The following is a 26,798-nucleotide window of genomic DNA, read 5'->3' as shown; positions in this document are numbered from 1 at the left end:
ATAATCTCCTGTGAAATATATTCCTAGATGAAATCTAGAAGAGAGCTGTCACAGTGAAAGGCAAGAGCATTCCAGTTAAATATTCTTTGCAAATATTTTGAAAAATCACTGTAGAGAGTGAAAATGCCAGCTGGTATGGTCAGCGGTGGGTCTGTGAAGCGTGTGCTCTGTTGCGGGTGCTGGGGCACCGTGAGGGGAGAATCCCAGCACTGTGCCGCACGTTCACGGCACCCTTTAGTCAATATCAACCAAAGATAATGCTCAGACTCCTCAGGAAGCTCACTCCACTTAATGGGTGAATTCTGAGAGAAGGTTTAGAGTAAGTAAAGGACATTTTGTTTTTTTAACTATTTTTTGAAACATCAAACGACTTAATCTTCTATTTCTCTTTTTAAATCTCACTTTAACAAAGTCTTGGATTACAACCTTTCATACAAACTGAAATTAAAATATGTATTCTAACTTTTAAGAGTTATAGATAAAAAATGGAAATGCACTGAACTGTAATTACATTAGTGGTTTTGAGCTTGTTCATTTTCCAAAGGCAACAAAATAATGAAAATCTATTTGAAGATGGAGAAGATCCATTTATGACAGTGAAAACATTCAAAACACAAATACAACAAAACATTAGGAATAAGGAATGCTTAAGTCCAATGTGTGAAAAATACATACAATACTCCCTTCAGATCAGAAAAGCTGAACAAATGGAAAAACATATGTGTTCTGAACAGGTGGACAGAAAGCCTTAACATCATGAAAACGCCAGCTCTCTCATTAATCTATACACTTATGCGTCTTTCCCCCAAACAGCACTGGGTGTCTCCCCTGCAACTAGAAAAATTGGTTTTAAAAGTTACGTGGAATATAAGCCCAGCAATGACAGCAAAACAAACTAAAAACAACCCTGGTAAAGAGAAATCAAAGGGAAGGAGCCTTATTTTGTATTGAACGCAGTTGACGCCAGTACTAAAGCAGTGATACTGCCATACATGCACGCAAGAGACCAGAGAAGCAGAACAGAAGGTAACAAAACAGGCCTGACCGCATGAGAACTGAGGATGTGACCAAAGGAGCCACCTAAGCCCACAGGACTGCGCTCCTGAGGCGCACACCCTTTGTCGCACTCAAGAGGGCGGACATGCTCTACCACCTGAGAGTGGGGAAAGCAACCGTACTACTTCAACAAAAACCAAAGAGGGATTGAACGAGAATTAAAAGAACCTGTAAACCGAAGGCAATGTACAGATTTGATCTCTGATTCTAACAAACCAACTGGAAGAAAAATTGTAAGACAATCAGGATAATTTAATTCCTGACTAGATATGTGATGATGATAAGGAACTAATGTCAATTTTAACATGCAATAAAGGTATTGCAGTTTTGTTTTTTAAAATGCACCGTATAGCAAGGAAGGGCCTATATATGTAACAATTCTCCTAAAAGTATTTAAATAAAGAATTGGGTGGCTGGTCACAGCAGCTCACGCCTATAATCCCAACATTTTAGGAAGCCAAGGTAGGCAGACTGCTTGAGCTCAGGAGTTTAAGACCAGCCTAGACAACATGGTGAAACTCCGTCTCTACTAAAAATATGAAAAATTAACCAGGTGTGATGGCCTGCACCTGTGGTCCCAGCTACTCAGGAGGCTGAGGTGGGAGAATCCCGTGTGCCTCAAAGGTTGAGATTGCAGAGAGCCAAGATTGCACCAATGCACTCCAGCCTGTGAGACAGAGTGAGACCCCATCTCAAAAAAAAAGAATTGAAAACATAAATAGTATTAATAAAATGATTTAAAAACCATAGTATTCTTAACAAAATGTGAGGTTCATAAGCAGTAAGTATCACTTCAAAATCACATTGCATGTGTACCCTGAATTCAGAAATGTGAACACTTTGAATCTAATTATCTGAGACTGAGAGGACTCTGCAAATTATACCACCATAGTAGATTTACAGTGTTTTAAAACACTGCTGACAGAGCAACTCCTAACTTGGAGTCTTAACGACAGCAGTAGTCATAAGGTCATGCAATCATTTTCAAAGTGGGGTCCAAAGAACCCTTTCCAAGGAGGAAGGGAAGAACTGAGATATGTTAAAAGAAAAATTTATTTTAAAAATTATCATAGTTTCTCTTGGGGCTACACGGAAGCATAAGAAGAAATAAGTATACTTTGTTGGGTTTTGCAGTAATATATATTTCTTAATCTTGAAAACTTTTCTAATTTTTAAATTTCACCTAAGTTATTTCAAATATTTTAATTAGATATATATTTTATGTATATATAGTGTATATTTTCCTTATATATCTAATATATATTATAGATTACTATTTTGGAATTTTACAATATTTTATTTGGAAAGTAATCTTTATTTATAATATATTTTCTTGTATTTAAGAATGGATCACTGGCTTTAAAAATGAGGATTAAAAGATCCAATTTTTCATCCTACCGATATTTCATTAAGAAAAGATGAAACTGACAAATCAGAGAATTCTCTGACTCACAAGATGGAGACATCTGTTCCAGAGAAAGTGGGCTAAACTGTAAATAAAGACAAAAAATATGAGGAAAGTTATTTTTCCCTTGCCTTTACAGATGTTAATGATTTATTTAATTGTGTCTTATGTAACAATATTTTAAATACTATTATGGTGCAAATTAATTGCCACATCAGTTTGAGATCAATCATTCAGAGTCTAAAGAAAAAAAATAAACAATTTAAATGCAGATGTGATAAATTAGTATATCACCAACAGAACTGTACTTCTGCCTTACAACAGAATCTCTGGGCTTACTGTATTGCTTGCAGTTGTCTGCTATCAGCTCCGACCAAGCACAGAAGATCTTTTATATGAAAGCTGGCCACACATGCAAGTGGTAGGGAAGCACTATTTTGAATCTTCTGGTTCTTCCTGGACCAACCATGTTGACGTTTGCGCTGATAGTGCAAAAGCAACAGTAGGTAACACAGCTGCATCTCAGCAGTAATCAGAGCAGAGACAATCCTCACGCTACTCTTTACCACCACCACACACACACACACACACACACACAGACACACACAGTCAAAACACCACGTTTTCACATATGAATGCTTGATGAAGCAGTATAACATACTGATTTTATTAAACTGTTGCCCTCAAGGATACTTTTGGAAAAGAATTCTGTATGGCGAAAAGGAAAGTGTGCATAAAGCACTTCTGCTTCATAACAAAAAACGATGGTTGTCTGGAGAAAAGCACTCCACTTGTACACCGGCACAATTCTTTCAGCTGGGGCTCACCTGACCACTTTTTGTCATGAAAATTGACTTGAAAGAATGACTAGCAGATAAGCAGTGGTTAGTCACACTTTGCGATTAGGCACATACTTTCTCAATAATTAGCAAAGTGACTCAGTCCCCTAAGGTAAATGACAGTATTTGTAGCCCATGATAAATTTTAGCTTTTAAGGAGAAATTAGAATTCTGGAAAATCTATGTCCACCAACATAAGCTTCACAGCTTCCCAATACTTAAAGTCATTTCTGATGAGATCCGTGGTGACGGTAATGACTGTAGGTTTTGATACTGCATAATGAAATATATCAATGTTTGGAAGATACACATAATGTATACATAATATACAATGAACTGAGATTTTCCACAAGAATCATGCATAATGCTACAAAATTATACGTAGGCAAAAAAGATCCATTGCAAGTGCAAGACAGACCAATGGGTTTTAATGTAATAGAGTATAGAAAGTTAACTGACATAATTTCAGATTCCACACTGCAACTAACCTTTAAAAAATGACCATTTTCAAATTTTGGTGAGCTATCAAAGCAGAATTATCCACAGTGATCTGTGATGGCTATTAGAATACTCCTGCCTTTCCCAACTACTATGCATGTGGGGCTGGATTTTCTTCATACATTTCAACCGAAACAACACATCCCACCAGAAGCAGATGTGAGAATCCAGCAGTCTTAGGGCAGAAAATGAGACTTGCAAAAATGTAAAACCAATGCTGCTCTTGTCAAATTTTTTTTTTTTTGCTTTGAAAAGAGCATTTTTTTTTTTCATAAAAATACACTATTTGTGTTAACATGTAATCAAATTATTTTTATTTTTTAAATGAAGAAATACATTTTAAAAAATTTGTTTTAGTTTCAAATATGGCAAATATTAATAGGTGTTTAACAGATTTTTTAAAAAAACTCTTGGGGATGTATGAACACAAAGAAGGAAACCATAGATGCTGGGTCTACCTGAGAAGGGGTAGGAGGAGGGAGAGGAGCAAAAAAGGTAACTATTGGGAACTAGGCTTAATACCTGGGTGATGAAATAATATGTACAACGAACCCCCATGACATGTGTTTACTATGTAACAAACCTTCACATGTATCCCCAACCCTGAAATAAAAGTTAAAAATAAAAGAATAAAACTCTTTGGGATCTCCAGTAATTTTTAAGGGTTATATGGGGTACTGAGACAAAAACGTTTGGCAACTGCTGTCACATAGTCTTTCCAACACACCACGGCCTTCGAAGAAAAGGAAAAACGACACAGGATGATAGGAGACGCGAATACCACTTACAGCAAAATGGCCTCGTTTACAGCCTCAAAGAACTCTTGCTGGAGGATTTCCTGAGGTTCATGTCCGTGACAGATGAGCAAAGCCTCCACCAGGGGGGCGACATCTGGCAGGGTAATAAGTGGGACACAAACTCGAGACAGGGATGCAACTCGTTCGGGAGCCATTCTAAGGAAGAAATAAGAAATAACCACTCAAATCTAAGAACCATGCATAATTGAGGACATATAAAATCTTCATGCTAAAAAGGTCAACACCACATCACCTGTTTTGCCTCTAAACAAAGAGAATGACTCCAACACCATCAACGGACACTTCTCTTTCATCCAGTTCTTTAGGAAGAAATCCTTTCGCTGCCATTGCTGTTTTGGTGTCACTCACGGCCAGGACTTTGTTCTTCATATCCACAGGCACTTAATATGCCCAAAGCACAACTCCTGAATTCTCCTCCCAGGGTTCCCCTTCCCCAGTGCTGTCTCGTTTGCCCAGGCCCAAATCCTGATCCTCCCTTTCTCTCAGGCCACTCATCTGATCTATCAGTGAATACTAGCAACACATCTGACCTCTCCGGAACACCTCCATCACCGCCCTCCTAAGTGTGGAGAGCGATCCGCCGCCACCTCCGGCCTGGGTGATGAAGTAGCCTCTGGACTTCTTGCCTCTGCACTCACTCCTATGGTTTATCATCAGAACAGTTCTAGCACCCCTTTAAAAATTCAGATCACACCTGTCTGCTCAAAGCTTTGCAATGGCTTCCTGCCTCATGTAGAGAATAAGCAATGTCTTTCACTAGCTAGTAAGGCCTCCCATAGTGGGTCCCCATCTGTTTCACTGGCTTCATCTCCTTCCACTCTTACCTTTGTCTTTTCTGCCTCTGACTGCCCCAAATAAGGTCCTGCTGTTCACTCTGCCTGAAATACATGACTAGCTCCCTGGTTGCAGCTCAAACGTCCCCTTGTTAAGTGAAGTCTTCTCTGATCAGCCCATGTCATTATACTGTCTACCACGTGTGGCAATTTAAATGTAAATGAATTAAAATGAAATAAAATTTAAAATCCAGCTCCTCACATTTCACTAGTCACATTTCAAGTACTTACCAGCTATAGGTGGCTGGCGGCTACAGTACTGGACAGTGCACATTTACAGGATGTGCAGAAATCGCCACTGAACACTGGAGCTTCAAGTGCCCTCCTACCCATGCTTTACCTCTCTTCCTGGTACCTTTCACCAGCTGACCTAGTATTACCTTGTAGCACTCATGGTTCGCTTCCTCCTGTGAGGGCAGAAGCTCTGTGATGGCAGGCAGCTTCTCCTACTTTACCTACCACTCTATTCCTAGCACTTGGATAATGCTTCTCACACAGCACATGCTCAACAAATCCATGTCCAGTGAATGATAAATAAAATGAAAGTTCTGCGTGGAGGCTATTCAATGTTCCTCTAGGTATTTTCATATGTAATATAGAAATTTAGTCTTGTGTTTTGTGAAACACAAATGGCACCACAATATAGAGCATATTAGCTGTCCCTCACTCTCAAAAACCTGCTGCCTAGTATTAAAGCATACATATATTCTGTAATTTAACAATGCCACTCTCAGTAGGCACTGAGGCTGCTTCTGATTTTTCAGTATTGCAACAGGGCTGCAGCAGTATGCTTGCACATGCCTGTCTGTGTCCATGTGTGAGGACCTGCATATTAAACTGCCTTCCAAGGTCGGGGGTGGTGGCTCACTCATGAAGTCCCAGCACTTTGGGAGGCTGAGGCAGGCAGATCACTTGAGCCTAAAAGTTCAAGACCAGCCTTGGCAACATGGAGAAACCCCATCTCTACAAAAAATACAAAAATTAGCCGGGTGTGGTGGCTCTCACCTGCAGTTGCAGCTACTCGGGGGACTGAGGTGAGGGAACCCCTTGCTTGAGCCCAAGAGGTTGAGGCTGCAGTGAGCCATGTTCACACCACTGCACTCCAGCCTGGGAGGCAGAGCAAGACCACAAGACTGTCTCAAAAACAAACAAACAAACAAACAAACATACAAAAACAACTGCCTTGCAAAAGACCATACCAATTTACTTTTCTACCCTTTCCAATAATATCGTTGTTATTTCTTGCAAATCTGATGAAAAAAATACTATTTCATTGCCTTAATTTGCATTTCCCTGATAACTTGTGAGACAACAATTGTTACCCACTTGTATTTCCTCTTCAGAGAATGTGTTTATGTATTTGTGTATCTTTGTTCTATTAGTTCATTTAATATGTATTTATTGATCCCCTACTGTGTGTAGTCAAGGCTCTTTTTGAGGTGCATGCAGATGCAAAGATGATAAGGTCTCGTCAGAGAGAGAAACAATACAATGCCAGGTGATACTGAGTGTCACGCTGAAAAGTGAAGAATACTGAGAGGTGGCAGAAATTCACCAAGATGGTGACATTTGAGCAGAGCTCTGAAGGAAATACACAAACAAGCCATGTATATAACTGAGACGAAAACATTGCAGACACATGAAAAGCAAATGCAAAGGCCCCCAGCTTCTGAAAATAGAAAGGGGACCAATGAGGCCACACCCAGTGAACCAGGGAGGATGGTGGACAGGCTTCTGTAGATCACTGTAGCGGGCTTGCATATTCTTTAAAACTTCATTTTCATTTTCATGAAATTAATAAATGCGTCTTTTTTTAGCTTTGAATATTTACTTTTAAATTTTTATTTCAATAGCTTGTGGGTAAAAGTAGTTTTTTGTTTCATGGATGAATTGTATACTGGTGAATTCTGAGATCCTAAGGTACCCATCACCTGAGTAGATTGTACCTAATGCGTAGTGTTTTATGCCTGCCCTCCCTACCCATCCTACGCTCCCCTTTCTGAGTCTCTGAAGTCTATCATGTTACTCTGTATGCCAGGGATGTCCAATATTTTTGGCTTTGTTGGGCCACATTGGAAGAAGAATTGTCTTAGGTTAATACAAAATACACTAACACCAATGATAGTTGATGAGCTTAAAAAAAAAATCGCAAAAAACTCTCAATGTTTTAAGAAAGTTTACAAATTTGTGTTGGGTGGCATTCAAACCCGGCTAAGAAGGTGAAACCCCATCTCTACTAAAAATACAAAAATTAGGAGGGATGGGGAGGGGAGGAAGGAAGGAGAAATATTCATAATAAAGGAGTTACTGCCTCAGGTCCTTATTTCCAAAGTAGCAAAAGTAGCTCATTAAAATATAATCATCTTTTCCAGCAACTTTGGGAGGCAGAGGCAGGTGGATCACAAGGTGAGGAGTTCAAGACCAGCCTGACCAAGATGGTGAAACTCCGTCTCTACTAAAATACAAAAATTAGCTGGGCGTAGTGGTGGGGGCTTGTAGTCCCAGCTACTCAAGAGGGTGAGGCAGAGAATCGCTTGAACCCGGGAGGCAGAGGTTGCAGTGAGCCGAGATCGCACCACTGCACTCCAGACTGGGAAACAAAGCAAGACTTTGTCTCCCCCACTCCACCCCTGCAAAAAAAAATCTTTAATCAACTTTAGATTGCTTAGTATTTATTTCCCGCTGGAATACTTTTTCCCCATTATTTACATCTTTTGTTGCACTCTTCCCATTACTTTATTGTATTGGTCTCTTTTCAGGCTATTTCTGTAGAATTATTTGTGCTTTTCATTTTCTCTTCCTTGGACAGAAGACAAGCTGTTCAGAATGGTTTCTAAAGTCTTCTGGACCACAATTAAAAGCCTCGGCTGGAAGGTATCAGCTAAAATCATCTTTTTTTTTCGCTTTCTTTCTTTAGGGTCTTGTTCTGTCACCTAAGTTAGAGTGCAGTGGCACGATCTTGGCTCACTGCAACCTCAACAGGCTCAAGCAATCTTCCCACTTCAGCCTCCCTAGCAGCTGAGATCACAGATGCTTGCCACCACACCTGGCTAATTTTTGAGGTTTTTTGTTTGTTTGTTTGTTTGTTTTGGTAGAGACGGGGTTTCTCCATGTTGCCCAGGCTGGCCTCAAACTCCTGGTTCAAGCGATCCTCCCACCCCGGCCTCCCAAGTGTTGGGATTACAGTGGTAAGCCACTGCACCTGGGCTGAAACAATGTTTATAGATTAAAAACTTGCCTTTGTGCCAGATTGTGCCACTTTGGAAGAGGTTTATTTCCCAGTTCATAATTTTGTTGTTGTTGCTGTTAAGAATACTTGTTTTTCAAAAGTAGTATGAACAAATTCCCTGGCACAGAGTGAAGTCCACTGAAGGATGCCCATGCTGGCATCCCAGCTGGCAGGAGGAGCAAGGATAAAATGGGGATTTAGTTAGCAGTTCAGGATATTCCCAGTCAAAGCAAACCTATGATACAATCAGTAAAATTCTTAATTGAATTTACTAAGAATATGAGCTGCCTGTGCTGCTAGAGCGTTCCCTGTAAACCGACATATCTGATACATTCCTAATTTGCTCCACTGAATGATGTTTCGAATATTTTCTTTAAAGAATTTTAGCATTCAACAAGATAAATTTTTTCCAGGTACTTTTCTGAATGTGTTGAGCCCTTACATATAGTTTTTAAGGTAATTCAATCTCTTAGACTGAGTTCATTTATACCTATCAGAAGATTGAATTTAAAAAGCTATTTAATGCCTACCATGCTTTTTGAGTCTTTTTAGGAGCTTTTCTGTTCACCATCCATAAAATAACTTTGATTCTTAAAAGCTAGTGTGAGAACCACAACTTTTAAGTCTGCAGTTGTCCAGTGAATTATAAATTCTGCCAAGTGTGCTCCTATCTCAAGTAGAAGTCAGTGCAATGAAATCAGGTAACAGAATGGCACCATGATAATATTTTCAAGACAGCTGCCAACCACGCTGGAGCCATTACAATTTTTGCTGTCATTAGTCATAATAGTAACAATAATTAAAATAGGTATCACAATTCTACATAACTTTCTCCTACATATCTGAAGTACTCTGTGCATTTTTAAGATTTTAAAATCAAAACAATTAAATCAGAATATAGCATAATGGGCAAACTACTTTCCCATATATGCTTAAATTCAGGAGAGTCACATCCACTTATGAATCTGAGTTTTAACATTCCTTTCCTTTCACAAGTATGACTTCAAATGTTCAAGCAGCCAAGCGCTCCCAAACTTAAGCACCACATAAACAATGCTATGCTGTTTTTCTGTGTTTTTTTTCCTTCTAGAAGGCATTTATTTTTTCTGATTTTTTAGCACTTGAATGTTTAAAGTTCATTCCCAAAGATTCAAAAAGTCTCACAGAAAATACAGAAATTGACCTCATAACTTCAGATGCACGGATCTCCAGAGGAACAAAATAAGTGGGAAAATTCGCTTATTTTCTCTTTGCATTATTTTTAGAGGCCTGATAAATGGTGTTGTCACAGGGTTTTAAATAGAGTTTCACTTGCCACCAAGTAAAGTCAACAATTCAGTGACATAATGTTTAAATTCTATCCTGTTCTTTGCTACAAACCATCTAGAAGGAACAACACTCTGAGCATTGTCAGTTTATCCCGTAGCCCTGTGGTTTGAGGCAGATGGTTTGGAAGCTACAATACAGCCACACAGGAAGGATGCTACCAGCAGTATATGGTTACTGTCTAGGCTTCTGCAGCTGAATTCCTGTGCAGAAATTATTTGGAAGTATTGCTCTGGCAATCAGTCAAGACCTAATGCTTAGTGTAATTCAATCTGGAAAGGGTTGCGTAACTCCCCACTTGAACTTTGATCTCCACACTCTGACAAACTTCAGACCAAAAGAGAAGCCATGAAGAGACTGTGTGCACCTTGAAGTTCTTTGGAAGACTATCAGTTGGCCTGCCCGAATTTAGTACACTCAAGAACTACCTGCCTTTATCAGATTTTTAAATTTTTCACGAAAATTATCTTGGATCATTTCCAGTCTAACTAGAAGATACAATCTATAGCTATGAGCGGCATTACTTGATTAATGTCTTCAGCACCACAGTCTTTCCACCTAATAACAATCTCTGACTCGTTTCATTTCCTCTTTTCAGATGAGAGAAAAGTTGTACTTAGACATCTTTTGGGGAGGAGGTCTGATGAGTCAGGCTGGAAGCCTGCCTGCTTATTTCAGACACTACATGAGGGATTCACACACGCAACTCTCAGGACTACCTTTCCATTGTACAAACATCCATCCAGCCCTAATTCTATGCAATATATTCTGCTAGGCTATGTGCAAAGTATACACCTTCACACACACATCTCCCTCTACCACCCCAAGCGCTAAGCTCATATATTCCAAAAATGTAAGATATTTACAGCTCAAGCTAAATGTGTCTTTTCTGTTAACAACTTAGATGATGGACTCAAAAACACATTAATGAATTTTAGATCTAAAACCATGCTGGTAAGAGAAAGATGATAAAGCACTGTGGAAGGTAAGTGTTGAAAGGATATCTGCCACTTAGGAAACTGGTAGAGAACAGGAAGTACAATTTAGAAAAGGTGAATATTTGAGGAGAAAAGACAAACTGTTCACATATAATAGATCACTATGGGTAGTTTGACAAAAAATTATCTTCATGAGAATTTAGTATTATCAAGAAAATAACACAGCTAAACTATTAAGGAATTCATCAACAAAAAGAAAAACCATAAATATAATTTTATCATGTCACCATACAGTATTCATACTGTTATGTAGTTATGGGAACTGCTTCTAAAGAAGTAGCATAGAGCAGCATTTCTCGAACTTCCCGAGTACGTATGGAAAGATGTTTTAAAAAACTCCTATTTCTTGGCCTCTCCCCCAGGGATGTTGATGCTGCTGATTTGTAGGGCCACACTTTGAGTAGCTCTGTTATAGAACTGCTACACATCCCGGGGACTGAACAGCAAGACCTATGAAGAACAGTGACTCTCATAATCTAGTCAAGAGAAAATAAGATAAAAATGTAACCTAAAAGACTGAATCAAGCGACGAACCATGAATGTCCTAGCATTCATGCTATACTCCCAACTCCTAGAACGGATGAAAGAATGTTTACAATCAAATATATAATACTGTAAAATGGGGGTTTCTTGATAATCCACAAATTCTGAAAAAGCTTGACGTGGTAGGTAGGTGGGATCTTTTCAAAGGAAAATACTACAGCCCTAAGAGTTTGCAAAAGAGGACTACTATAAAAGTAAGAGTTAATTTGGGGGTGAATTCAAGGAGCAGGGGGCAACCTGACAGTAAGCTGCCTTATATACTCTTTCTTCTTATCCACTGTCCTTAGGCAAGAGATAATAGAAATGTCCTGACTCCCAACAGGAAAGAGGAAGGAGGCCTGGGAAGGAGAAGCCAGTCCCAAATGGCTATCAACCTCCAGAAAATATGGGAGTACTCTAATGCCCAGAATACGATTTATTGGCAACCTTAACCAACACCACCTCTTGATCCTCCCACAATTATTGGAGGCTACAGTAACCAAAGTACTCATGGAGAGACTGATGAGGAATCCCAAATTCTAAGACCAAATTGTTCTGCAAAGCGGCTGTGCCTATTTATGTTCCCATCAGAACATAAATGTTCCCTCCTGAAGCTCAACATAACCTAATGGATGTGTCTAACTGATGTTGTAGTTTACATTTTCCTGAAAATGCACAGAAGAGCTCGCAGACCAGTTTTAAATTGTGGTGAAAAGCACATTAACATAAAATTTACCATTTTAACAATTTTTAATTGTACAGTACAGTAGTGTTCACTATATGTCTTTATGGGCAACAAATCTCTAAAACTTTCATATCTTGCAAAACTAAAACTCTATACTCATTGAACAACTCCCGTTTCCCGCTTCCTCCCATCCCAAGGTAACCACTATTCTACATTCTGTTTCTACAAGTTTGACTGCTTTAGATACCACACGTAAGTGTAATCATGCAGTATTTGCCTTTTGTTACTAGTTTATTTCACTTTGCATAATGTTTCATCCACATTGTAGCATATGACAGGACTTCTTTTCTAAGGTAGAATAATCTTCCATTGTGTAGAGATATCATATTCTCTTTATTCATTCATTTGCTGATGGGCATTATATAGGTTGCTTCCACCTCTTGGCTCTCAGTGAATATGGGTGTGCAAATATTTCTTAGAGATCTTGGTCCTAATTATTTAGAAATACACACAAATATGGGATTGCTTTATTGCACTGCTTTATTACATTGAGGTCATCTCCTTCTATTCCCAATTTGTTGAATGTTTTACTATAAGTGAGTATTGAGTTTTGTCACATCCTAGTTCTGCATTAATTAAGATGATCAGGCAGGTTTTGTTCATCATGCTATCAATGTGGTGCATTATAGTGATTTTTGCATATTGAGCCATCCTTGTATTCAAGGAATGATTTTCATTCAGTCATGGTATATAACCCCCTTAACATACTGTTGGATGCGCTGTGTCATTATTCATGAAGGCCATCAGTCTGTTTCCTTGCCATTTCTTTCATTGTCTGATTTGGGTGTCATGGTAAGGCTTGCTCACAAAATGTTTGAAAATGTTCTCTCTTCTTCAATTTTTTGGAAGAGTTTAAGAAAGACTGGTGTTATTTCTTCTTTAAATGTCTCATAGAATTCTCCAGTGAAGCCATCTGGTCCTGGTTTTTTTCTTTGTTGAAAGGTTCTGAATAACCAATTCAATCTCTTTATTCATTACAGATCTGCTTGGATGTTTTTATTTCTTCATAACTCAGTCATGAAGGTTGTATATTTTTAGAAGTTTATTTCTTCTAGGTTATTCAATCTGTTGGCATATAATCCTACATAGCAGTCTCACAATCTTTTTCATTTTTGTGGTATCAGTTTTAATTTCTATTCTTTCATTCCTGATTTTTGCTATTAAGTCTCCTCTTTTTCCCCTTACTTAGTCTAAGGAATTGTCAATTTTGCTGATCTTTACAAAAACCTAACTCTTATTGTTTTTTTCTATTCTCTATTTTATTTACTTCTGCTCTAATCTTTAATAGTCTCTCCCTTCTAATTTTAGGTGTAGTTTGTTCTTCTTTTCCTAGTTGCTGAGGTGTAAAGTTAGGTTTCTGATTTAGGATCCTTCTTTTCTTGTTTTTCTTCCTTCAAAAGCATGTACACCTTCTTCTTTTTTAATGTAGGCCTTTACCACTGTAAACTTCCTGCTTAGAACTGCTTTTGCTGCATCCCATAGGTTGTGATATGTTGTGTTTTCATTTTCACTTGTTTCAAGTTATTTTCTATGTTTCTTGTAATTTGTTCTTTGACCCATTGATTAAGAGTGTGTTAATTTCCACATATTTGTGAATTTTCCAGTTTTCCTTTTGTTATTGATTTCCATTCCGCTGTGGTCAGAAAAAATGGTACTATGATTTCGGTCTTCTTAAATTTGTTAAGACTTGTTCTGTGGCCTATCATGTCATCTTTCCTAGAGAATGCTCTATATGTGCTTGAGAAGAGTGTATATTCTACTGTTACTGGGTAGAATGTTCTATATATGTCAATTAGGTCCAATTGGTCTATAGCATTACTCAAGTTCTATTTTCAAAAAATCAATCTGTTACTGAAAGTGGGGTGGTGAAATCTATTATTGTGTACTGTCTATTTTTCTCTTCAATTCTATTGGTGTTTGCTTCATATATTTGGATGCTCTGTTGTTAAGTGTATTTATTATTGTAATTGTTGTATCTCCCTGGTGAACTGACTCTTTGACTATTATATAATCTTTTTCTTTGTCGCTTTTGATAGTTTTCTGATATAAGTATGGCTATGCCTGCTCTATTTTGGTTACTTACCATTTACATAATATATATTTTTCCATCTTTTTATTTTCAGTCTATGTATATCCTTGTATCTCAAGTGACAGAATATAGCTAGAATATAGTTGGATCTTGTTTTCTGATCTAGTTTGCTACTTCACATCATTTGAATGGGGTGTTTAATTCATGTTCACCTAATTACTGAGAGAGAAAGACTTACTACTGGCATTTTGTTGTTTTCTATATACCTTGTAGTCATTCAGTTCATGATTTTCTCTCCTATTCCCTTCCCTTGTGTTTCATTGATCTTTTGCATAGTGACATGCTTTGATTTCCTTCTCATTTTCTGTTGTGCATCTCCTACAGGTATTTTCTTTATTACCATGGGGATTACATTAAACATCTTAGAGTTATAACAACCTAACAAGGTAACTTCAATCACATACTGAAACTCTACTCATCTACATCTCCCTCCCCAGTTTATGTTACCAATGTCACACATAATATTCTTTTCTATTTTGTATCTATCAACATAGTTCAATAGCTATTTATGCTTTTATCTTTTAAGTTCTATACCAGAATTAAAAATGATTTATGTACAGCCAGCCCTCTATATCCATGTGTTCTGTATCCATGGGTTCAACTAATCATGGATCAAAAATATAGTATTTGCAGGATGTAGAACCCAAAGATTGACCATTTGTTTCTGTAAGTTCCACACAGTTTGCTGTGGAACTGGAGCATCTGCAGATTTTGGTATGTGTGGGGAGTCCTGGAACCAATCCTCTGTGGATACTGAGGTACAACTGTACTATATGACACAGTACTATAAGATTTTAAAGTTGTCTGTATATTTATACATTTACCAGAAGGCTTTATATTTTCGTATCCTTTCATGTTGCTGTCTAATATCCTCTCATTTCAACTTGAAGGATTCCTTTTAGCAATTCTTGTAAGGCAGGTCCAGTGGTGATGAACTTCTTCAGCTTTTGTTTATCTGGGAGTATCTCTACGTCTTCATTTTTGAAGAATGATTTAGCCCAGATGAAACATTCTTAGTTGGAAGGGGTTTTTGTTTCGTTTTGTTTCCTCCCTGGCTCTTTAAATGTATCATCCCACTCCCTTCTGGCCTGTAATTATGCTGAGAAATCCACTGACAATCTTCTGGAACCTTCCTTCTACATGACAAGTCATTTTTTTCTTGCTGCTTTCAAGATTCTGTCTTTAACTTCTAACAATTCAGATTTTTGTTTATGTTGGTGTGGGCCTCTTCGAGTTCATTCTTTGGAGTCCTTTGAGCTTCTTAAATTAGGATATCTAATTCCTTCCTAATATTTGGAAAGCTTTTACTATTATTTCTTCAAATAAGTTCTTTGCCCCTTTCTCTCTTATTCTAGGACTCCCATAATGTGTATATTATTCCACATGATGTTGTTCCACAAGTGTCTTAGGCTTTCTTACTTTCCTTTATTCTTTTTTTTTCTGACTTAATAATTTCAAATGATTTGTGTTTAAGTTTTCTGACTCTTTCTTCTGTTTGATCAAGTCTATTGCTGAACCACTCGAGTAAGTTTTTCATTTCAGTTATTGTGGTTTTTTAGCTCCAGAATATCTGTTTGGTTCTCATTTATTCTATATCTTTGTTGATATTCTCATTTTGTTCATGTATTGTTTTCCTGATTTCATTTAATTGGGTATCCATGTTCTCTCGCAGGGCCTTGAGATCCCTTAAGACAATTATTTCAAATTCTTTGTCAGGTAATGCGTACATTTGTTTCTTCAGGATCTGCTTCTGTAGATTTATTCTGATCCTTTGATTATGCCATGTTTCCCTGGTTTACTTTGTATCTTGTTGCTTTTGTTGTATTTTGTACATTTAAAGACACATCCACTTATCTCAGTCTTTATGGACAGACATGGTACAGGGAAGACTTTCACAAATGGACTCTCAACTAGAGATTCCGGAGGTTCCTCGAACCTTTTCCAGGGATATGTCTTCTCTGAGCTTATGCATGTGATTTCCAAATTGGAGGGCTTTATGGGTTTCTTTCTCAAGAGCTCCTAATCTCTTCCTCCCTCTAGTGTCTGTCTGTGGTATTACAGATTCTCCAGTGCTGCAACAAGCTGCTGAGCTATCTTGTTCCAAAGTATGATGCCATTTCTGCCAGTGCTGTGGGTCAGGCAAGACTGATACCAGTCCCTCTGGTAGGCCCCTGAAAAGCCGGAATACTGGCTATATATTCCATTCTTCTCTTCCCCTCCCAAAGAACAAGTCATGAGCTGGGCACTTTCTCCCAATGATGCTGAGCTACACCAGCCTCCATCCGCAGCACTGCCGATTCTCTGGTGCTACCACAAACCACTAAGCTTCCTTTTGTTCTCCGTGGCCCCAAGGCATCAAAAGTAGTCTTCTTTTATCCACAGTTTTACTTTTTGTAGTTTGACCTAGCCATGGTCACCCGTGGTCCAAAAATATCAAAAGAAGAAATTCCAGAAATAATTCTTTCAAATTGTGCGCTTTTTGTTTGTTTGTTTTGAGAAAACACCTTGCCCTTGTTGCCCAGGCTATAGGGCAGTGGTGCAGTCTCAGCTCACTGCAACCTCCAACTCCTAGGTTCATGTGATTCTCCTGCCTTAGCCTCCTGAGTAGCTGAGCCTACAGACATGAGCCACCATGCCCAGCTAATTTGCATTTTTAGTAGAGACGGGGTTTTGTCATGTTGGCTAGGTTGGTCTTCAATTCCTGAAATCAGGTGATCCACCTGCTTCAGCCTCCCAAAATGCTGGGATTAAAGGCATGTGCTACCATACCTGGCCTAAATTGTGCACTGTTCTGAGTGGCATGATGAAATCTCATGCTGTCCCACTATGTCCCACCTGGAACATGAATCATCCCTTTGCCCAGGGTATCCATGATATAAACTACCTCCTTAGTAGCCATATTGGTTGTCAGATCAACTGTCAGTATCACTGTGCTTGTGTTCAAGTAACCCTTATTTTACTAATGCTTAATAATGACCTCAAAGTCCAAGAGCACTGGGGCTGGCAATTTGGATATGTCATAGAGAAACTGTAAAGTGCTTCCTTTAAGTGCAGAGGTGAAAGTTCTCAACAAGGAAAGAAAAATATCACATGCTGAGGTTGCTGAGATCTATAATAAAAACAAATTGTCTAGCTGTGAAATTGTAAAGAAGGAAAAAAATTTGTTAGTTTTATCATTGTATCTCACATGGCAAAAATTAGAGCCATCATGCATGATAAGTGCTTAGTTAGGATGGAAAAGACATTGAATTTGTGAGTGAAATACAGAAATATGTTACGATTGATGGCAATCAGGTTTGGTACTATCCACAGTTTCAGACATCCACTGGGTGTCTTGAAACATATCCCCTGCAGATAAAGAGGGATTACTGTATGCCATTTCCTCATCAGTGCTCTCAATCAGTAGAGAGAGAAATAAGTTCCTCATCTGCTCCCTAAAAAGTGAAAATGTTGGATGCACATTCCACTCTTCTTTTTCCCTCCCAAGGGAGAGAAGCTATAGGCTGAGTTTTTCCTACCAATCTCACCAAGCTGTGTCAGCCTTGGAAAAGGGCTATCACAGTTGATACAAAGTAAGACATTTTAACCAATTTCAATGTGGCTATTCTTGACTTTGAGCTTGCCTGCAGTATTGTGACTTCTTAATTGGTTCTGCAATTCTCATTAAACTTTTGGGGGAGGTATGTTGTAGTAAGTCAATATCTCTATTGGGAAATAAGGTCTAGGACTTCCTATTCTGCCATCTTGCTGATGTCACTTCTGAAGAACTCCTTTAATGTTATTATTAATTTAGTTTTCATCTTTTGGTAATGACCTGCTTATATTCCTTGCTCTTTCCATACTGGAGTATTTGCCTCTTTATGACTGATTTTTGCAAGTCATTTCTATATTTTGCATTCTGATCCTTTGTTCTATTTATTAATAAATTTAAAAAATTATTTTATTGTCAGCCGCTTATTAAAAAATCATCAACTGTGATGTACATTTCGGGATTTTGGTGTAGGGAGTATATACACATTGCACTGATTGATTTTTAAAGTCCTTTTAAATAAATGTATAATTACATAAATCTAAAGGGCCATCAGTCAACATTCACCTCACAATTAAAGCCAAGTCTTTACCTGACGTGTAAATAAATAAATCTAAACACTTTCCATGTCTCCTATATATTCTTCTTCTTACATTGCCAATCCAACGTAATAAAGATTTCTCCAATGTTTTCCTCTAATAATTACATAGTTTAAGGGTTAGGAGCAAAGGATTTCTAAAGGTTGAAGACAAAGACAATTTCTGATAGAGCCGGAATTAGCAACAGCTTTACAAAAAAAAAAAAAAAATCACCAATCCCTCATTCTCAGATTCTCTTGGTTAATGACATGTCAAAAATGAAATGCTCACCAATGAAAACTGATTTCTTTCACAGAGCGAAGAAACATTTGTAATGTAATTAATTGCCTTTTAATTTGTCTGAATCTCTTTGTTTAGTCTAGATTTTGGAATATGATGTTTCTTAAAATAGGGGATATGTTCACATAAAACGTTGCCTTGTAAATATTCTGACTGTGTGTGTGTGTGTGTGTGTGTGTGTGTGTGTGTGTGTGTGTCTGTGCTGGGAGCAGGAGAAGGCAGAGCCGCAGCACGCTAGTACGAGAGCACACGCTTGCATCTGCGTACATTCCCCTCCTGCAGAGTGAGCAACCCCAGGATAAAACTAAGTGCTGCTCTTTCTTTTGTGCTCCCTACTGTATATATAGGGCTTTTTACTTAATGGCCCCACAAAAGACATTGCATGATTTACTTACTGCTCTGTGAGAGTTGAGAAAACAGATTTTAAAAAGAGTTTGAAAAAACTTACCAATTTGCTATGTATTCCACTGAAATAATCTTTCTACATAGAATACAACCATAACTGAACATGCATTTCCTATGAATTGTAAAATTTTCCTCTCATAACCAAATTGATACATTTTTGAAACTTGAGAAGAAGGATGTTTAGTTTAACACCTACCGCCTTTGAGTGTTAAATCCATTAAGATGATTCTCTCTGAGTTCAGATGCTAATGATAAAACCATCTGTAAAACAAAATCAGTTGCAGGTTAACTCATGCTGCCAACAGGATCACCTCAGTTCTATTTTTCTTGGTGTGAGTGATATTTCCATTGAGATTCCCCCAACCCGCATCTTCTCCTCATGTTTTACTTAGAGTGAAAAGGAAGCAGTGCCATATCACATTTACTAACAACCGGGATTTTATGTTTAATGTCTATAATTCTGCATTCCTATTTGGGCAGTGAACAATAGATAGATCATTAATTTCCTAAGAATTAAAACCAAATCCATTTAAATAAACTGTTGGTTTATTTCTTCATTCAAAATCTAGTTGATTTTTTTTTTTAAAAAAGCTTCTCTTGTATAAAGCTTCCGAAACACCAGAACAGTTAACAAACATTAAAAATCTCCTAACATTTTTTTACAAGAGTTATATCAAGATTGTAAGTTAAAATTTCTTACATTTGGCTATAATTTAGGCCAGAAGAAAACAAAGCTTTAATACTAAGAGGTAAATATGTAATACTACATATTGAATTTTCTGCTTTGCTTTAACAGAAAATTCCAATCAGGTTATTTTAAATATAAGATTTGTCTAACAGTACAAGACTATGTTTATAATAGCTAAGAAAAGCTCTTCTCCCAAACATCAGAGTGAATAAGTGAGATGTGTTACTAGAAAGAGAGGTTGATTGGTTTGTTTAGTAAAACCCTTCCTGGTTTCCTTCTTTCTCATAACTTCCCATCTCACATTTCTTCCTTACATGGCCATAAGTCTGCTCAAGGTAAAAAGAGATAAACAAAGAAAAGTTAAACATCTCTTCTGGAGGACCAAAATATTTCCATTTACTCTTTTTGCTGATGATAATTCAACACTGAACATTTCAGAAGTGATAAATTTTAAATACTCACATTTTTAAGCAAACCAGGATAGTAATCTATAGGTGCATATCCAAGACCTTGAGTGAAAAGAGCAAATTCTTTATCAAATCTGAGTGCTGAAAGTATATGAGATAACAAACCCTGAAAAACATAAACAGAAAAAGTTAAGCTCTTTAAAAGTGAATACAAGTGCCTTTTATGTACAAGCCTATGATTTATTTGTAAATGAAGTGGTCTCTATGAAACAAAACAATCTGTTTGTCGAAATACCCAATTTACTTGATTCAAAGTGTAGAAGAGAAATGTTAACATTAAAGTTAATACATTAAAAAGAAGTCAATTTAAACAACCTTTAACACCAAAACAAAAATATAAAGAATAAGCAGTGCTTTACCTATATTAAGAATAAAATTTTATTGTTTTAAACTCAGTAAAATATGTTTAACAGAGATTATATGATAATTTGTTTTAAAGGTCAAATGGTTAAAGTGCCGATGTCATACAAGGTTCGAGGGTGGCGCATCTCACACACATATGTGAAACACCCAATCACCACGCTCGTGAACTAAAAAAGGATCAAGATATGAGAATTTAATATAAGATAGAGAACACATCACAAACCAGTAGAGAAAGGACAGATTATGCAATAAATGGTGCCTCAAAAGCTATTCGTACAAAAAGAAAAAAAAGATTCTCACCAGGCATTGTTTATCTAAATACAATACAGTTTAATGTAAATTAAAGAGATAAATTTAAAAATGAAATAATACACAAGAAGAAAACACGAACATTTTTCAAGTGTCTAAATGAGAAAGAACTCTGAGAACTGAACATCCTGGGAGCAAATCAGGGAAGAGGTTTGGCTGTGCTCAATAAAAATAAAACCTTGTGTTTACCAGAAAAGCAATATGATCACAAACTAGAAAGAATGTTAACAACAAATAGTACAGATTCTATGTTATCAAGTTAATGGACAAAATATATGACAAACACTAAGAGAATAACCATAAATATGAATAGATAATTCATAAGAGAAAATACAAACAACGAAGAAACACATAAATCAATGTTTGTCCTCCATAATCAAAAAGGGTAAAGTAAAACACTTATATGCCACTTTCACTTAATAAATTCAAGTTGTTACAGACGTGAATAGCTAATGCTGTATGGGGTTCTGTGAAAGAGGTACTCTGTGCGCACTCCTGGAGCAACAGAAATAGGATCTTCCGGCTGGGCGTGGTAGCTCACACCTGTAATCCCAACACTTGGGGAGACCAAGGAGGGCAGATCACGAGCTCAGGAGCTCAAGACCAGCCTGGCCAATATGGTGAAATCCCGTCCCTACTAAAAATACAAAAAACTAGCCAGGCGTGGTGGCGTGAACCTGTAGTCCAGCTGCTTGGGAGGCTGAGGCAGAAGAATTGCTTGAACCTGGAAGGTGGAGGTTGCAGTGCACTCCAGCCTGGGTGACAGATTGAGACTCCGTCTAAAAAGAAAAAGAAAAAGAAAAAGGATCTTCCATACAGAGTGCAGTTGTGGACGGCACCAACGCGTCCATGAAGTGTGAGCAGATGTAACACAGCCTGGAACTCATCGTGAAGCTTAGACTTCCAGGTATGTGTCTGCCTAGAGGTTTGTTACCTGAACAAACACAGATTACGGACTAACAAAGGCCCTGCCTTACAGAAAGCAACTTGAAAAAAAAATGTATTAAATGTCTTCAAAATATTCAGAACCTTTGATATAGCTGGCATACATTTAAGGAAACAAATGCAAATATGATGACAGAAACTATGCTCAACGATGCAGTTGTTATTTCTCATACAGTGAAAATTGTCTAACAGCAGGGGATGATTAATTATAATATTCTTATATAGTGGCTCACCGTGAGCTATTAAAAATGTTTATAAAGGGGCCATGCATGGTGGCTCACACCTGTAATCGCAGCACTCTGGAAGACTGAGTCGGGCAGATCACTTTAGCCCAGGAGTTCAAGACCAGCCTGGACAACATAGAGAAATCCCACCTGGGACAACAGTTTTGTATTTTGTGTTGTATCCACGTTTTGTGTTTTTGTACAAAAAAAACCACAAAAAATTAGCTGGGCATGGTGGTGCACACCTGACATCCCAGCTACTCAGGAGGCTGAGGCAGGAGGATCACCTGAGCCCTGGAAATTGAGGCTGCAGTGAACCATGATCAAGCCACTGCACTCCAGCCTGGGAGCTGGAGTGAGACCTTATATCCAAGGGAAAAAAAAAAGTTTATGAATAATCTTAATAGTATTTTAAATGGTTATCTTATACTATTAAATGAAGAAAGATGTAAAATGTTTTATTGAGAATGATCTCATCAATATAAAAATAATCCACACATAGGAATGGAAAAACAATGGAAGAAAATACCACTGTCTTAGTCCGTTTGTGCTACTATAGCAAAATACCTCAGACTGGGTCATTTACAAGGAGCAGAACTTTATGTCTCAGTTCTGGGGGCTAGGAAGTCCACGACCAAGGAGCTGGCAAGTTCAGTGTTTGGTGAAGGCTTCCAAGGTGACGCTCTGTAGCTGTGCCCTCTAAAAGGGATGGGCACTATGAATGCTGTGTCTTTATATGAAAGGTACAGAGGGGCAAAAAGGGCCCAGGACACTCTCTTTCACCTCTTATAAAATCACCAATCCTATTCATGAGAGCTCTACCCTCATGACTTAATCACCTCCCAAAGCCCCTCTTAATACTACCACATTGGTGATTAAGTTTCAACACATGAATTTTGGGGGATAGATCACAGCTATCACCAAATGTCAGCAGTCTCTAGGGTGGTGTTAGAGACCCACAATAGTGCCACCCTAGAGACTGCTAACATTTATATTAACATTTTATATATATATATATATGTATTTTTCCCCCTTCTTCTTAGGTATATTTCCTAACCTTCCATAAATGTATGTACTTCTTTTAATACCAGGAAAAAAAAAAACTTTTGAAAAAGTTTTATCTGGAAATATTTGATTTTTTAAAAAGTTCCATATTGCATTTGTGATAACATATTATGAGATAAAATGAATTTGCATCTGTACATATAAATATATGTATATAACTTCATACACAAATACTTGGAGATGACAGTCTCATCTGGGGTAGAGGCTAAGGGTGCCTCAGTGATGGGCAGGCAGGCTCCACATACCCTGGACAAGCATGTGGCACACATACCAGTGACCCGCTGGGTGGTTAGCACTATCACGGTGCTCACTTCAATTTCATCATAAAGTATCTGACACATCCAAAAAGATACAAGATATTATGTCAAATTTCACAACCCTTCAAACTTAATCAGTAAAACATTAGAAATACAGAAGAAGCCTTGTGTACCCTCTGCCCTTCCCCACCATGATTCAACAGAAGTCCCTACCCCTGGGGGAAGCTCTACTCTGAATGTGAGGCATCCTTTTGCGCGGATCATTTACTTTCGCCCTGTGAGCTCAGACCCCCCTCCGTATCCTTAAAGGAGAATCCAGGCAACACTCCTAAGTCATGTAGGTGGTTACAAATAGCAACCTGCCATTTGTACATGACATCCTATCTAGTGTTTTCAAATTAGAATTGTAAGTTAACAAAGTAGCTTTAAAACATTACTACTCAGTAGAAGACATTCATGATTAGTAAAAACAACAACAAAAACTGGCAATATGTACTACATGATTTACAGAAAAATGAATCCACTGGAAAGGGGGAAAAACAGGAGCTTTACAGAGTTAGAGTGAACCCTGCCTAAAAGAGAGAGAAGGATGAGGCCTCTTGCTTACTATTGCTGTTTCCCTCTTTCAGTTCAAATCTGCCCCAAATGCAGACAGGAAACGGGAGCTGACCATAGCTCCAAATGAGTTCATCTCCATGCTGGTGGTGTTCTTTTCCAACACCAAGTGCAATCTGGGAGAGAGAGGGAGCCGCTGTGGCTCGGTAGGCAGAGTCAGGGAGCTTAGGTACAAGCCAGGGTGCCATCTGTGGACGGGCAACGGCCCTTACCACTGGGCTCCACTGAACTTTTGAAGGAAGACAGTGGGGCCTGCACAGCAAGAACACTTGGTGCTCTTAGCAAGCCAGGATGAGGCCTGAACTCCCAGTGGGGTGCAGGGCAGGCGTTCTGGGAAAAGCGAAAGCCCAGCCAGATCTGGTCGTCCATATGTCAAATCCACGTGGAGGTGTCCAAGTCAGACCCAGGCAGAGGAAGGAGGACTTGGTTTAGAAACTAGGTGGGCTCCAAGTTGGCAGCAGTCTGGGTTTCATGGAGCAGGTCAGTCTGATGCTAGGTCGGGGGAAGGGTAGTGTCAGAATAATGCAACCTACTGCTCAGAACCAGACTTTTGCATTCTATTTAACAAACACTTAAAGCACTTAACTACATACCAGGGCCTGTTCTAAACTGATTACAAATAGCAACTCATTTAATCCTCATAGCCTATGGGTAGGTACTATTACTGAATTTGGGTTAAAGAGGAAGAAATCAAGACAGTTTAAGCAGGCTGCCCAAGGCTATTTACTCTATGGCCAAACCTTATAATAAATCTCCCTGTATCCACTGTCCATGAGACACCTGGGATAGTTTTTAACAACGCAAATCTGATTGCTCTGTAAGAGACCCTTATGGCTTCCAGTTGCTCTCACCGTGAAGCCCAAACTTCTCAAAGTGAAGCAGCCTGGCTCACCAGTGCACCCCACACCCAGCACCAGACTTGACTTCTCCTTACTAGCCTGTTTGGGACCCTGGAGGGCCACAGACTTTTTGAGCCATCAGGACTTTAGTATGTCTGATCCCCTCTGCCTGGGGAGCTCTCCTATGCCCCTCACTTGTGAGAAGTCACTTCTTGAAGAGATTCTGATTATCACAACTAAAATTTACCAAGCGCTTATAATGTGTAAGGCACTACGTTCTCTAAGTATGGCATCTCACTGAAAACCCCAGGTTCAGCTTTGAATCAAATTCAATTCAGCAAAGTTTCAATTACACCACCCACAAACAGGTGGCTACTGTTACTATATATCGCAATCCAACCTTAAAAAATTAGAGTGCAAGCCCTACAGACTCAGTTGGGATGGAAAGTAATGTAGTATGCAACAGAGGAAAATCAGTTTTGAGGCAGTAATAGCTAAGGGTCAGTCAAGACTGTAGATCTTAAAACAAAACCATGCCTAGGCTTTCCCCTAACCCACAGCCTCCCAGAAGCACTCACATCCCAGGCCTGGGACCAGCTCATGGAGGGTGACTTCCCAATACTGCATAAGCTCCTCTTGACATCTGATAGATTCACAGGGTAAGATGAGAGATTGTAAATAATTCCTAAGTAATGTTTAAAATAGCCACAAATAGTTCCCTAGATACTACAGTCATGCATCACTTAACAGCTGGGATACATTCTGAGAAATGCTTTGTTGGGCAATTTCTCTCCGTCCAAACATCACAGAGTGTACTCACATGAACCCAATGTAAATTGAGTTCAGCCTGCTGCACACCTAGGCTACATGGGAGAGCCTATTGCTCCTGAGCTACAAACCTGTGCAGGATGGGACTGTACAGAGTACTGTTAACACAGTAGTATTTGTGATCTAAATCTACCTAAACACAGAAAAGGTACAGTAGTTTTACTTACTGTAGACTTTTTTTTAAAGTCTACTTTTACCACTGTAGACTTTATGGACACTGTATACTTACACTACACTAAATTCATAAAAACATATATTTCTTTCTTCAGCAATAAACTATTCTTAGCTTACCACAACTTTCAAACTTGATAAACCTATTTTTGTTGAACTTTTGGACTCCTGTAATAGCCTAAAACAAACACATTGTATAGCTGTACAAAAATATTTTCTTTCTTTATATCCTTGTATTATAAGGTTTTCCATTTAAAAAATTTTTTTTTAACTTTTTAAACTTTTTGTTAAAAACGGAGGCACACTGCCACCAAGACACTTGTCCTGGTCACTTCAAGCCCTGGCTCACAGTTGTGCTGGTGTGAACACAAACCCCGCTCTCTGGCTGCCAAGCATATATGTGGCCAGGACAGCAAATCAAGCATTCACGCTCCAGGCAAGAGGTCTTCTCAGGTTCCCAAACAGATTTTCCAGAATCTTCCCAAGATACTGAGACTCAGCCCCTTCCAGACCTCACTACCAAAGAGAATCAGAGAGGGGATGGGGGAGCCTTCCAGACTCTCTAGCCCAAGCTTGTCAGCACACAGCCCAACACAAATTTGTAAACTTTCTTAATACATTATGAGATTTTTTTTTTTTTTGCGATTTTTTTTTTTAAGCTCATCAACTATCATTAGTGTTAGTGTATTTTATGTGTGGCTCAAGACAATTCTTCCAACGTAGCCCAGGGAAGCCAATAGATTGCTATAGCCTCTTCTATAGTGAAAATGGATTTTTGCCCGAAGCAGCAACTCACTGTTCACAAGGACACCATCCCAGATGCTGAGCATCAACCTCTTGCCTCCCTGGGACAGACC

General features: G+C 38.4%; 1 protein-coding gene and 1 non-coding gene across 3 annotated transcripts in view; both read right to left on the bottom strand.

Annotated features, from left to right (window-relative positions):
* Positions 1-26,798, bottom strand: part of FANCC (FA complementation group C) — a 225,565-nt gene that overhangs the window by 62,817 nt on the left and 135,950 nt on the right. For both annotated transcript variants that reach the window (XM_039474662.2, XM_074395629.1), the window contains exons 6-8: positions 20,321-20,431; positions 19,367-19,431; positions 4,587-4,751 (exon numbers count right to left, since the gene is read on the bottom strand). In XM_039474662.2, coding sequence (XP_039330596.1) covers positions 4,587-4,751; positions 19,367-19,431; positions 20,321-20,431 — 341 coding nt within the window. The remainder of the gene's footprint in view (positions 1-4,586; positions 4,752-19,366; positions 19,432-20,320; positions 20,432-26,798) is intronic.
* Positions 20,764-20,867, bottom strand: LOC120366501 (small nucleolar RNA U13). Its single transcript, XR_005581153.1, has one exon. It is a non-coding gene; the product is annotated as a small nucleolar RNA U13 (small nucleolar RNA).

Source organism: Saimiri boliviensis, chromosome 2, assembly GCF_048565385.1.
Source record: "Saimiri boliviensis isolate mSaiBol1 chromosome 2, mSaiBol1.pri, whole genome shotgun sequence".
NCBI classification, from domain to species: Eukaryota; Metazoa; Chordata; class Mammalia; order Primates; family Cebidae; genus Saimiri; species Saimiri boliviensis.
Note: the sequence above shows the minus strand (reverse complement) of the source record. Positions and strands in the feature narration are given on the sequence as shown.